General features: G+C 42.6%; 1 protein-coding gene across 2 annotated transcripts in view; it reads left to right on the top strand.

Annotated features, from left to right (window-relative positions):
• The window catches only part of GNPAT (glyceronephosphate O-acyltransferase), a 33,453-nt gene extending 22,074 nt beyond the window's left edge, over positions 1-11,379 (top strand). For both annotated transcript variants that reach the window (XM_001494161.4, XM_070264702.1), the window contains exons 6-16: positions 43-118; positions 423-574; positions 694-824; positions 2,187-2,410; positions 4,849-5,091; positions 6,530-6,609; positions 7,457-7,597; positions 8,746-8,845; positions 8,930-9,023; positions 9,630-9,691; positions 11,080-11,379. In XM_001494161.4, coding sequence (XP_001494211.1) covers positions 43-118; positions 423-574; positions 694-824; positions 2,187-2,410; positions 4,849-5,091; positions 6,530-6,609; positions 7,457-7,597; positions 8,746-8,845; positions 8,930-9,023; positions 9,630-9,691; positions 11,080-11,123 — 1,347 coding nt within the window. In that variant the 3' untranslated portion in view covers positions 11,124-11,379. The remainder of the gene's footprint in view (positions 1-42; positions 119-422; positions 575-693; positions 825-2,186; positions 2,411-4,848; positions 5,092-6,529; positions 6,610-7,456; positions 7,598-8,745; positions 8,846-8,929; positions 9,024-9,629; positions 9,692-11,079) is intronic.
• Positions 11,380-14,619: the final 3,240 nt, after the last annotated feature.

Raw genomic sequence — 14,619 nt, 5'->3', positions numbered from 1 at the left:
GTTTTGTGTTTTGTTTTGTTTGTTTGTGTTCTCTCTTTAAAGAATGGTTATGCTCCTGTTGAATTTTTCCTCGAAGGGACAAGAAGTCGCTCTGCCAAGACATTGACTCCTAAATTTGGTAGGTCACTTACAGAGGGAAGAAAAAATATAAACCTGAAGGCTTTAGGTGTGATGTCATCAAAGCTGCTAATAGAACTTGACACATTTTTTTGCAAGACACTTTCTTTTCTTTCTAAGTGTAACTATTTAACTGTTTATATTTATGGGCTTAGTATATAAAGTACACTTTTAGTACCTTCCTGTTTATGTGCCTTGTTTTCTCTACTCTTCAATATGTATGTAAAAACTATTTCAATATGTATGTATGTATGTAAAAACCATTTCAATATGTAAGTAAAAACCATTTCTCCCTGTCTTTACAGGTCTTCTGAATATTGTGATGGAACCATTTTTTAAAAGAGAGGTTTTTGATACCTACTTTGTTCCAATTAGCATCAGTTATGATAAGATATTAGAAGAAACTCTTTATGTATATGAACTTCTAGGAGTTCCTAAGCCAAAAGAATCTACAACGGTATATAAAGGAGAGCCAAACTTGATTTTATTGGGGTTTAGAGGAATGCTGGTTTACGCATAACTAATTTCTGAATTTACTCCTTTTTGTTTTATTTTCCCCTGTTGTGATACTATTAGGGATTGTTGAAAGCCAGGAGGATTCTCTCTGAAAATTTTGGAAACATCCATGTATACTTTGGAGACCCCGTGTCCCTTCGATCTCTGGCAGCTGGGAGGATGAGCCGGAGCCCATATAACTTGGTTCCAAGGTGCAAGGCCTGTGTTTTCGTAACTGACATAGAAACAAGGGTGAAAATCTAGAAGTGTGAATTGTGATTCTTGAGTTGACCACTTCTAGGACTGAAACTGGGTTATTTGAGATTGCACATTGGGGAAGCAGAAAGCTTCAGTCAAAGAAGAATTACATGTTTGCCAAAAATAGCTGGAGACTACATCTGTCAAATATGCGAAATCAGGCAGAGCTCATTCTTCTCAGGGGAACCAGTACCCTATTAACTTGAAAGTAGGAAGAAACACCCCGTTATTAACAGTTCATTTGTGGGAATTGTTGAGCACTATTGGTAGACCAGCCAAAGTATGTACTAAGTATTATTTTTGAACCTAGAAAGGGTTGTATAATAATAATGGATGGGAATGAGTCCCTATTCTCAAGAAGGTTATAGTTTTATGGGCAAGGAAATACATTAGATTCTTTCAGGATGCAGGTACAGATATAAGTTTGGGTTTTCTTAATTTAGAGAATTATACATGGGGAAGTAAGGGAGACTGAAACCATCATTCATAATTCATAATAATAATAAAAATTCATAATTTATCTGTGGCACTAGTGGTCCCACAACAGCTAGTGTGCCTTGCTAGCAGCTTTGTCAGCTCTCAGAAGCAGGTGTCAGCTTTTTGCTCCCACAGGCTTTCTCTCTCTAGATCTCAAATTGGGTTGGCCAGTGGTTATCTAGTACAGAGTACCCTTATTGGCTACAGCTTTCACATTAAGCCACTTTATTATGTGGCTTGCTTTTAGGTCATATGCATATCCCTGCTCCAACCAGCTCTGGTAGGTTCTCCATATCATCAAGTTCAGGGTTTGGTGTCCATGCATGAAGAGTCTGTCAGGCAAGGGTCATGGCCGTATTTGGCAGGTGCCCCTAAGCTTCTCAGAAGGGCATTGTAGCAGTCAGAAAACTGTACAGCCTGTCCCGTGCAGACATGAGCAGTTATCATATAACTGATAAGAGTGTTCTACAAGAGTGTTCTACAAACACTATTTTTGAGAAGACAGAGTAGTTCATTCTGCTGAGGGAGGCACTGGTTTTCACGGAAGTGATATATCCTATTTATAAAGGAACAAAAGGTTTTTGCCCAGAACCAAGAATAATAGGACCCTGTTCCCTTGAATATTTTTATCACCTTTCAAGAGCATACCCTGGAGATGTATTGACAGGTTCCACTACAGTAAAGCAAAAGTGTACTTCCTGCACTGTGACCTGGTAGAGTTCAGTTGGCAGAAGGTGTGAGAAGCCCTCCAGAGGGTCTGTCTCCTCCCATTCCCCTCTCCGTTCACGTTTGTCTGGGTAGCAGAACTGTAATTTGTTGTTCTGTACTCTTCCTTTTAGATATATTCCTCAGAAACAGTCAGAGGACATGCATGCCTTTGTCTCTGAGGTTGCCTACAAAATGCAGCTTCTGCAAATTCAAAATTTGGTTCTGAGCCCGTGGACCCTAACAGTTGCTGTTCTGCTTCAGAACCGGCCATCCATGGACTTTGACGCTCTGGTGGAAAAGACTTTGTGGCTGAAAGGCTTAGCCCAGGCCTTCGGGGGCTTTCTCACTTGGCCCGGTATGTGTGTGGGACCTATGTGATGAGAATGCATGCTTTTTTACTTCTTAATTTGAAAAAGTTATGGCCTGGATATGAAAAACCTGTACAGGGCTTTGAGCAAAGCATTGCTCAAGACAGAAAGAAAACCTAATCTGTTTTCATCACTATAGGACATTGAACACAATGTGTTGATTATTTGAGAATACTTATTCACATGTCATTTCTCCCTGCGAGCCTTGAATATCTTGAGGGCCAGAATACGATCTCTTTGGCACCTAGCAGAGTGGAGAACAAGTAATGAACCCACTTGTTCTTCCCTCTACATGACCTCTTTTTATACCCCATTATGTTTGCCACCCATTTGCCTCACTAGATTGTATGGATTAAAGAGCTGGTCTCGTAGAACTTTACACAATTCTCTGATAATAACAATTTTGTAAAACCTTCATTGGAGTTATGAATACTGTGCTGGGTGTTTGGGGTGTACATGACAATAGTTAGCTCAAGTTGGTTTCAATCTGTTTGATTTAAAATTGTGGAGACTACAGTTGGAAATGCAGTCCTTTTCAGACCAGATAATTATTTATAATCAAGTACCTACTGTACTCATTAACCTGTATTGAGTACCTGGTCGCTACTAGATACTACCAGGGGTGCAAAGATGAACAAGTTTCAGCCTCTGTTCTGGAGGTTCTTCTGGTTTGTGGAGGGCAGAGGTGGGTGGGTAACGTGTAAACAGGTAAAGAGGGTTTGGTGAAATAAAGACAAAGGGCTATGGACAAACTGCAGAGGGTCACTGAGAATGCTGTGTGGGAGAGGGCCCACACTCAGGGACAATTTCTTAGAAGGGATTTTTGAACCGATCTTGATGGAAAAGTAGGAGTTCTTCAGGAAGACGAGCAGGAGAGGATATTGCTAATGTAGGGATTAGGAAATGGGAAATGGTGGGACAGCACTGGCTATTCCCTTGATGTGCAAGTGGTTTGCTAACGTCAGAACGTTGGCTGTGAGTGAGGGAGTGAGGGAAGAGAAGGATGTGGATGGCAGCTGGATCGTACAGGCCTGCATACCTGGGGATCTGACTGGAACCTGTAGGTTATGGGAAGCAGTTGCATGTTATTTATTTTCAGTTTTCCTTTTTTCTTTTTTACTCAGATTATCCCATATTCCTAAGCATTCTCATATCTAAAGCTTTTTCTGACACATATATATTATTATAATATCATATTACATAGTATATGAAATATATGGGGCCGGCCTGGTGCCATAGTGGTTAAGTTCACACACTCCGTTTTGGCAGCTGGGGTTCATGGATTCAGATCCTGGGTGCAGACCTACACACCACTTATCAAGCCATGCTGTGGTGGCATCCCACATACAAAATAGAGGAAGATTGGCACAGATGTTAGCTCAGCAACAACCTTCCTCAAGCAAAAAGAGGGAGACTGGCAACAGATGTTAGCTCAGGGCCAATCTTCCTCACAAAAAAAAAAGCATATTATTTATGTGTGTGTGTGTGTATGTATATGTATATATATATAATATTATCATATACTGTATCATTACCTCGAGCAAGCTGCGACAGGGCAAATTAGTACCGAACAAATGTGATGGAGTCCAGGAAAGCCACTCCTCTCACTTGTGCCTTCCATGAAGCATTAGCAGAACTTGTTGCCCGGCTTGAGCAGTGTGCCTGCTTACATACCTCTGTCAGCCACCTCTTTGGCTCAGGTTAACGGTAAAATGACTTCCCTTGCCAAGAATATTTTTGAAATATCACCATCTCTTCATTATGCTTCTGGAATTCTAATTCTTCGCTATCTCCAGGCCAGTGTAGTGGCAGGTGGTGAGTTACCAGAAACTGTTATGGGTCCACTTCTTTAGTTATATTTGATGTACAAAAACCAGAAAACCCCTCAGCATCCCTCTGTGCTCCGAGAGGCCTGCTGGGAGGAGAGTGCCTCTTTGGTTCACCTGCAGAGTGATACTCTTGCCATCTTGGAATTGGTCTAAGTGAGGTTGTGTGTGTGTGTGGGAAGCATTTTTTAATATACTCATACACTAATCATGGGCCTTCTTAATATTGTTAAATTCACATATGTGATTTTCTTGTCATATAGCTTACTTTTACACAACTTTAAATTCCCTTGGTTCTGAGGAAGTGTTGGTTTTCAGAGTGTGAATTGATGTGCATTTCGGAATGGCTGCCAAATTTGGGGTAGATAAGAAAGTATGTTACATGTCCTTCGAGAGATTTGATTTTTGAAATAGTACTTTTAAAATATCCTTCACATATGGTATCATTAGCTCAATTGGTAGAACCTAAAACCAGTACTTGGCGCTTAAAAATAAATATGTTAGGTCACTAGCATTGCTGCATGCTAGGCCTAAGACTCCCAGCAGTGACCCATCCCATTTCTTTGCCATTTGCCTGAATGCATTGTCTTCGTGTGTAGATAATGAACCTGCTGAAGAAGTTATCCAGTCCAACATTCTTCTGCATTCCAACATCGCCAGCCTCGTCAAAGACAAGGTGGTTCTGAAAACGGACTCCGGAGACTCAGAAGTGGTCGATGGACTTATTTTCCAGCACATCACTCTCCTCATGTGCTCGACGTACAAGAACCAGTTGCTGAACGTTTTTGTTCGTCCCTCCTTAGTAGCTATGGCTTTGCAGATGACTCCTGGGTTCAGGAAAGGTAACTTTTGGGAATGTGGTCTTGAATTTTGGAAGAGACCTGGCTGTTCAGTTTCATGTAGGGAACAACGTTTGAAGCCTTATAAGGCTCAGCCACATGTGTGCAGCCACACCCCGGCAAGGAATGGGGCCTGTGTGCTCAGAAGTTAGGTTTTTTTCCCTAAATACATAGCCATGTGCTTAGAATTTGGGAATTGAAAGCGACCTAAGAAATCATCTAATCTAAACCTGTCCTTTTATACATAAGGAAAATCGGGCCTAGAAACTTACGTGACCACTTAAGGAAGGATCTGGGATTAGGGCACAGTTCTCCAGTTCCTGCTTTGATGTCCTTTTTGTGCGGTACCAGTTCTCTCACTGGACAGAAGCAGACGGGGTGACCAAACAAGCCAGCAGCGTGTGAGTGCTCACTAGATGCATGGGAGCATTCTAGTTGCCATGAGGAGTGTAGACATGAGTCAAACAGTTTTTGTTCACAGGAGCCTGTAGTCAAGGCCAGGAGTCTCTACCCAGACTACACGTTAGAATTACTGGAGGGTGAGCCCCACTCCCAAAGGTATGGATCCAACTGGTCTGGAGTGTGGACCAGACATTGGTGTTTTTGTTTTTGTTTTTCAAAGCTCTGTAGATAATTCTAAGGAAAGCTCCGGGTTGAGAGGCACTGGGCTCAGTCCCAGCCCTTTAGCCTTGGAAGGAAGCTCAGAGGTCCTGCGTCTGTGCCCTCATTTTGAGAGTGAGGAAACGGGCCCAGAGAGGTCAGGTGATTTAGTTCAGGACACAGAAAATTCGCATCTTGACCTTAGTTCTATCTGAGGTTTCTTACATTAGAATTCATCTACAACTAAGGGCCACATGCAGGGTCTTCTAGAATGTTATGAACACTCTGAAATTGGAGGCAACATTTTGTATCCATATGTATGTGTATTTTTCTAATGAGAAAGTTGGTAGCATATATCAGAAAGGTGGAGCCTCTGTAGTTGATGGGCAAGGTAGACCTACGTGTCTGGAGAATAAGACAGTATCTTCTACTCTTGTGTGCTGGGGTATTCTAGCGCTAAAGATATAGTAAAGATATCAGGAAATATGAGTATAGAAGGGAATGAAGAAATCTCTTCCTTTTCTTTTCTACTAGGGAACCATGGGTAGGGGACAGCAAAGGACTCTGGATTCTAAGGACTGTGGCGTCCTGTTCATTTCCAGACTGACTGCTAGAGGCCTGGTTGTAATTTAGAGTCAGCCGTTAACACTATCCTAGACTGTAGTTTGCTCTGTAGGTAAAATTTGGGTTAGTTAAAGCTTCCTTTGGGGACCTTAATTCTTGTCCGTGGTATATTAGTATGTCTTTGAAATGCTGCATTTTGGAGTACCATGGACTTCTTGGTACTCTCCGAAAGTTTTAAAAGCAATGTTGTAATTTTATGTAATAAATTTATTTCCAGAGGATGTCTACAGTTGCTTTCGCTTCCTACTCAATGTTTTTTCAGATGAGTTCATCTTTCTTCCCGGAAACGCACTAAAGGTAAATGCTTACAGGCAAAGAGCAAGCGTGTTTGCAGTGTGAGTCCTGGAGACGTTAGGCTGGGATTCACAATGTGTCATCCCTTTCTTCAAGGCTGCGTGCAGCAGAATTAATGAGAAACTTGGACACTCACACTTCAGCAAACTCTTATTTTGACTCTTGGTCAAGTTTAGTCAATAATTTAGGCATTATTTGGTGAGAGGAGAGTCATTCTTTGAACCATTAGTGCAGGTACCATAAATAAACCAACTCTATTTTGTTAAAATTTACCAACCAGCACACATTTTTCTGTTAGCAACTTGTTGAAATGAGTTGGGCCTTTTGCTTTGAGATTAGAGAGCAGTGGTCTTGCCTGGTGGTATAGACAACTGTAAAGAATCGGCCTCCCATAGCTGGACTGCTGGTTAGCTGGAACGGGGCCGGGGGGTGAGACAGGATAGACAGAAAGTGGGTTAGATTTCTGTATGCTGTGCTAAGGAGCACAGGTTCCATTCTGTGGAGGAATTTTTGCGCATACGCCTAATTCTAAGTATTTTGAGGACTTGTATGCACTTTCTATTTAAATTTAAGGGGTATGGCTGTGCAAAGTGAAAGAAAATCCACCACCTAAGTCATGACTTCTAAGGCTCATACAGTTTTTGTGTGTTTGCTGTGTTTGAGATTTCAGGTTTTGAGTGTTAGAACAAGTTTTCTCTGGCTACAGGCTGACAACCACGACCGTCCAGGAAGGGTGGAATTAGCGGGCGTTCTCCTGTCCTGAGGGCACGTGACTGCATGTACTGAGAGCAGCCGTGTCCTCTTAGCCCCAGTCAGTGCGTGCATTCTGTCTTCTCTCTTCCCCTTCCAGGACTTTGAAGAGGGCTGTTACCTGCTTTGTAAAAGTGAGACCATACAAGTGACAACAAGGGACATCCTAGTTACGCCGAAAGGAAATACTGTGCTAGAATTTTTAATAGGACTCTTTAAACCTTTTGTGGAATGTTATCAGGTATGTAAATCTTTTGCAAGTTCCCCTTCATCCTCCCATATCAAATTTAAGGAAGACTTCCCACCCTGTACTTCTGGTCTCAAGGGCAAGTATTTTCCCCAGGTGGATGGCAGAATTAGAGAGATTGGTTAATAGGATGAGTGATTCCGCCTCTCAGGTAAGACCTTGCTTCTTGCTTACAGGAGGTTTGGTCTATTACAGAGCCAAGAGGATAACAGCTCTAGGATGCCATGAGCACAGTATTCCTGTCACGACAGTTATACCCAAGCACTGTTGAACTGTATCTTATATCTTTTGTTCATAGCATGTAGCAAGGTGTTTGATACATAGTAGGCACTCAGTAAATGCAAGATCTGAATGATACATAAAGTCACTTATTTATATTACTAACTGCTCATGCTGGAAGGGAAAGAAAAGGTTCAAGTGCAGGTATCTGAGAGTTTGTCAGAGCTCTAAGGAGGGGTTAAAGACAGGGGATGGTATACACGCCCAGCAGGAATTGTGCCAGGATTCAGAGGGAGACGGGGAGTTTGAGATGGAACCTTCAGAGGGGCCCGTACATATTTGGGAGAAGAGGACTCTGGCTCTCCGCTCTGTGTGCTGGTTAGAGGCACCCGGGACCACCTTCCTGGCAGAGCAGTGCTGTGGGCAGTGAAAGAACCCATCAGCCTCCTCACACAGAGTCCAGCACTTAGTAGGTGTTTAATAAATGCTCCTTCTACCTGTAAGCACCTTTTGACAGTAGAAATCATCAAGTATTTTAGCTTAAAATACTCATTATTAGCTGTTTTTAGAGAAAAAACAAAGTTAGAAAAAATCTGGCCCCTCTCTTCCTAAGCAGCGTAAGATATATTAAGCTGACAGTAATTTGCTTAACTTGCAACCCCTTAAAGTGAGAAATTATATTTTAATAAATGTCAATACTATTTCAAATTCTTTTTTTCCTTATGGTAAACACTGATATAAGCTCAAGAGAGACCTCCTAAAAACTCTGTAGCTTTTCTGTGCTCAAACCTTGGAGGGTCTTTATTCTGCTCTAATATAATGTGTCATTCTGTTAAGAGGCAAGGTGAAATTATTTACTGTTGTATTGTATTTGTCTGCCCTTTTCCTCTTTCTGTTCCTCTCATCTTCCCTCTTAAAATCAGATAATCTGCAAATACCTCTTGCATGAAGAAGAAGACCACTTCACTGAGAAACAGTACTTGGCTGCAGTTAGAAAATTCACAGGTCGTCTTCTCGATCAAGGTTAGTCACAGCTCCGTGGCTGCTGAGTTCTCTTAGTGGAGAGGAAAAGGTGGTCCGCTGACTCTTCCTCCCGCTCTGTCTTAGGTGCCTCGCAGTGTTATGACGTGTTATCTTCCGATGTACAGAAAAATGCCTTAGCAGCTTTTGTGAGGCTCGGGGTGGTAGAGAAGAAGAAGGTGTAAGTATCGTGCAGACCCCCATGGGGGCAACGGGGGCTCCGGGGTGGTCATGGCTCACAACAGTTGATCGCGAGAGGGAGGGAGACGTGTGATCTAGTAATCAGGGCATTGTGCTTACTCATCCATCTCCTGATAGTTAAGTCAGTATGAGTTGCCATGCAAATTTTATGTGTGGTTGTGAATAAAAAAATGTTGAAGCAAAGAAAGAAGGTGTTTTAGGCCAGCATTTTGGCTTTGACCTAACATTGAAATTTATGGATTAATTATAAGAAAGATTTTTGGGGGAGTGTAGTGTGTGTTTATATGCTCTTACATATACACACATACGTATGTGTGTGTGTAGCTAGATAGACAAATATTTACTCTTCTGAGCGAATGAATTTGAGTGATAAAGCATCATGGGTAAACTCTCCCAGTATCGCTCTTATGTGGTCAAAAGAATGAAGCACGAAGCCAGGAAGTAGGACAGGGGCAAAGGGCCTTTTTAATTACTTAAGACTGGTTTTGAAGAAGACTGTTTAAAATTAGTCTTACTATATAAACAATGAAAGTTGTCTTTTCCCCCTAGTTTATGCAATAAGAAAGCTTATTACTTTTTCTCCTAGAAATAATGACTATATATTTAATGTGAATGAACCTGCCACAGCAAAATTAGAAGAAATGCTTGGTAAGTACAGTTTAATGCAACATGATGGGTTTTCACATTGTGTTTATCATCAAATAGTAAAATAAGAAAGTATACTATGGCACAAAATATGTTATCAAAATGAACAATGGAGTTTTAATATAAACAGAAGTATTTATATTATCTAGAATTTTCTCTAGGAAAAGGAGTAAGTGCAAAGAAAATTAGCAGAGAAAACACAACAAGCATAAAATAGGCGGTCTTACACAACATAAAAATTGTCAGCTCCTAACGTAACTGATCAGGGTCTGAGATCTAGACTCTTCACGTCTAGTCTTGGTGGACATGGAGAAAAGGCCTGTCATTGTAGTCCTTGCGTTCGTTCTCTGCCTCTCCACTCTCAGACCCCTTCTTTCCCAGGTAAGCACTTGGGGTCCGTGTCCACATCACAGAGACTTTCTGAACTCAGAATTAGGGGCTGATAGCACATCCTTGGGAAAATAACCCAACCCTTGCTCTTCTCCAAATCCTGTCAGCTTATAAAGAAATAGTCCAACCCAAAAAGGCAGGGGCATTTGTTTATGGTATACAGTAAGAGTCAAGAGTATTGATATAAACAAAGATATAAACGATCGGAGGAGGTAGTGAACACTTCTCATACGAATGATAGGGTAATCTTGGGGAGGGTGTTAACATTTGAAAAAAATAATTATCTGCTGATTATATTGAATAAGCACTAAATCATTGAGTAGATATGCTTACAAGTAGTGTTTTTGTACCTAATCTTAATTTAGTACATTTGTCAAAGCTGCGTGGAAGAGCTTCAGATAGATGTCTGTTGGGGTTAGGGGCAAACCAGGACAGGGCATATGGTTAAAGGAGAATGCTTGAAGAAAAAGGGTAGAAGGGCAAAGGACTAGTTGACATAGATAGGGAAGGTGAAAATACTAGTTTCTTACTGAAGAAAATATGTAGGTTGAAATCCCAGACTTCTATTTATATAATGCCTGAGATCTCAGACTATGTAACCTTGAAACTCAATGTTGAGTTTGGTAAGAGGGGCATGTAGCTAAAACAAACGCAAGCACCTTCATCCTGTGAGGATGATAGACTTGATTTCTTAGTCGTGGAAGCCAAATGTAATGTGGGTGTGAACATACTGGAACATACTGGACTTGAAGTTCAGAAAACACGACTGGGCTCCAATCCTGGCTCTGCCCTGGCTGGGGGGCAATGGCTGTGCCCATCACCTCTTTGAGACGCTGCTGCTTTTCCGATAAAGGGGGCTGGTGTCTCCATTGGTGTTTTGTCAACCTGTAAATCTCTGCTCAAGAGTCAGGTGTTTCTCTTTTGCCAGTGGCTTAAACAGTTGTACAAGGAAGGGCAAACTCAACATCATTTCATGTGCTGTCTCTCTTTTTTTATCTTAGGTTGTAAGACACCAGTAGGAAAACCAGTGACTGCAAAACTTTAATAATTGCCAAAGAGTTATGGAAAATTTGGTCACAGAATTACTGTCATCCAAGGACTCTTCAACAAACAGGGAAGTAAAGGAAGAGACCCATCTTCTCGTACTTCGTAAGACTTTGAGAAGTGTGGGCTCACTAGAGAGGAAGAGATAGGTGATCAATGTAAGCAATCAGTGTCGTCTTCTCCGCCACAATGGTTAAAAAGGCATTTGTATCCAACTCTGTGTGTGTTTTAAAATAAAACAGTCTTTTGGAAACATGTTTGGAAAAACAAAGCCCAGTTCCTACTTCACTAACACTTTTTAACTTATTACAGGTGTTAAACTTTTCTGTTGACTTCTGAGTTAAAGCGTGACATCAACACTAAAGACCTTGGCTATCAGAAGAAAAGTACTGGAAAGGGCATATCTTGCATTTCTCATGGCTTTCTTTAATTAAAGTTGCCCCAAACAAGTACAAGTTTGACAGAGATATGATAAATTAGCTGGTTTACATTAAATTTTGGCACCCAAGGGCCTTCATCAATGAAACTGAATTAGAGAAAGTGTGTGCAACAGAGGGAAGTTGTGTGATGTGTCATCAATAGGCTGAAGAATTCAAGGCAAGAAAACTTTGAGATAAGATGGGTGAACACCAAAAACCTGGATGGCTAGCCACTTCTGGAAGTGACATTTAAGCTGAGAATTAGGAGGAGCAGGAGCCAGCCCTCGAGGCGTGGAGTGGGGGTGACAGAGGACGGGACAGAAGGGTGGGGTGTGTAGAGAGAATAGTGGTCAGCATGTCCTGGGATTGGGTCTAGAGGACCTGAAAGACCAATGCAGCTGAAACAAGAGTCATGGATGGTGACATTAAAAAGAAAGGCAGGGGGCCGACCTGGTGGTGCAGCAGTTAAATTTGCACGTTCCGCTTCTCGGTGGCCCGATGGCTCTGCTTGGCAGAAGCCATGCAGTGGTAGGTGTCCCATGTGTAAAGTGGAAGAAAATAAGCATAGATGTTAGCTCAGGGCCAGTCTTCCTCAGCAAAAAGAGAGGATTGGCAGTAGTTAGCTCAGGGCTAATCTTCCTCAAAAAAGAAAGAAAGGCAGGTGTCTTAGTCTGCTTGGGCTGCCATGATGAGGTACAGAGACTGGGCGGTTTGAACAGGAGAAATTTGTTTTCTCACAGTTCTGGAGGCTGCAGGTCCAAGATCAAGGTCAAGATCGTTGGTCTGAGGTAGACTTCATTCTGAGGCCTGTTTCCTGGGCTTGTAGGAGGCCACCATCTTGCTGTGTGCTCACATGACCTCTTCTTTTTGCACATGGAGAGACAGCAAGCTCTCTGGTGTCTCTTCTTATAAGGGCACTAGTGCCATCAGACCAGGGGCCCACCTCGTTACCCCATGTAGCCCTAATCACTTCTCGAAGGCTCCATCTCCAGATACAATCACATTGGGGATGAGGGCTTCAACATCTGAATCTGGGGGCCACAGTTCAGGCCCTAGCAACAGGGGTCAACATATGCAGGGACCTAGAGACTCTTGTAAAACATTTGAATTGGAATATATATGCCATGGGAAATGTTGAAAAGTTTCTCAACGTGCTTCTAGGACTACGTGTATCCAGATTCCTGGAATGTGTGTTTGTTCCCCAGAGGCCAGGCCGTTCCTGCTGCATATTCAGGTTGGGGAGCCATTACACTAGTCCATGCATTGGTGGCGGAGTGGCCTGTGTGTGGCTCTACTTGTTGGGGAAGCTGGAGAAGATGCGTGTGTGTTGAGACAGACTAAAAGTTGAGGGGTCTCAATTGAATAGTGTTCTCGGCTGAGGATTCTGTGTCATGCCAGCTAAACAAGGGCACTGAGTTGCTGCCCTCCAGGGAGAGACAAGGTGTGTCTAGAGCAATTGGGAGTCTGGAACCCTGGCCAATTCTTGTTGAGTAGTTGTGCCTTAGAAAGAATCCCCATATACCCAATTTGGTTATTTGTTTTTCTCTTCCATGACACTCATGCTGTGCATATAAATATTGAAGACTGAGTAAGATGACTTTTACTTACTTTTAGATCTGTTTGTAATACGTTTCAGGCTTGGGGACAAAGACTTGGAGTTTTGAGTGCAAGTGGCTGTAGACTTGTCTCCTGGCCAACCCGTACATTAGAGCCAGGCAAGTAGGCAGATGGTAGAGGGCCAGGAAAGTGCAGTGCAGCCACAATCAAATGAGGCTTTGCAACAGAGGCAGCTGGAAGAGAGGGCATAAGGAGAGCCTGTCTCCTCTCAGTCTCTTCAAACCCTCCCAAGTCGGAATAGCATGCTTCCCACACTAATATAGCTTCAAAGCATGTGCCCTGTGTCCCGCCCCACACACGCTCCCGCACACACCCGTGGTTTTAAACCACAGTGCTGTCCCTAAGCCCTTCCACTCCCTCCTATCTATAAATTCTGGAGCTGCCACTGCTTTGAAGTAAGTAAAAATAAAGGCCCACAGCATCTGGTTTTCCAAGGCAGTCTCCTACCCAAACACAGTCTAACGTGGCAGCTAAGCCTGCAGGGTCTGGAGCCCGACTGGATCTGAAACTCTCCCATATGCTAGTCCTGTGTTCTTGTGTGATTTCCTTAAACTCTCAAAGCCTCAGCTTCCTTATCCATAAGATGGGGATGATGATAATACCTACTATTGTGGTGGTTGTGAGAAATGTAAGTGTTGGTAAAATGTTTGAGACAGTCCTTGGCAATAAGTGTAACCTGTTATTACTACTAGTACTGACTGGGACGAACCCTACTTGGCTTCTCAGAGAAGGTGAGATTGGACTTTTCTGGAGTGGTTCGTGTGCCATAGGCACTTGCAATCCGCCTCAGCCCACCTCTCCAGCTCAGCCGCGTCCTGCCGTGGTATGGGGCTCCAGAACCCCCCTCACGGACACCCGCCATCTGCCAAGCTCAGCAGACCCAGACCCAGAGAAGTCACAGCTTTTCCCTACATCGCTCCTTCCTCCCACCAGTGGAATGGAATCATTCAGTGTAGGGCAGAAAATAGATTTTGGTGCCTTCTTTGACTTTGTTCGTATCTTTATTTTTTTTCCAAATTAAAATTCCCAGCTCTGACAGAAGTATAAATCTCCCGTCAGTAGGTTCAAACATGTCGTTTTTCTCGAGCCTGCTCTGGGCTGGTTGTTATCCAGGCTGCTGCATAGCTGCCCACCGGGGATTTCCCTTCACCGTTATCTTGACAATTCGCTTCGCTTTTCTGTGTGGATTCCCCTCTTTCTGGGATCCCATGTCTTCCTTTTTGTTAAAAATATCCTTTTTCTGCTTTCATAGTTGTCTTACTGGAAAGACGTTGGAATGGAAATGGAAAAAGCATTTCTCCATTGTCTTTTCATTCTTGAAGTTGTTCTTTTGAAGTCAAAAGAGCATCCTCATTCCTGAACACAAACTGTTTGCTTTCTCAGTTGTTAGAATCTCATCTATAGTTTCTGAAATTTCAGGTGTGCTTTGTTGTCGGTGTTTGTGTGTGTGTGGCTTAACCA

The sequence above is a fragment of the Equus caballus genome, chromosome 1 (genome assembly GCF_041296265.1).
Source record: "Equus caballus isolate H_3958 breed thoroughbred chromosome 1, TB-T2T, whole genome shotgun sequence".
Classification (NCBI taxonomy): Eukaryota; Metazoa; Chordata; class Mammalia; order Perissodactyla; family Equidae; genus Equus; species Equus caballus.
The sequence above is the reverse complement of the archived record's forward strand: the minus strand, read 5'-3'. Positions and strand labels throughout refer to the sequence as shown.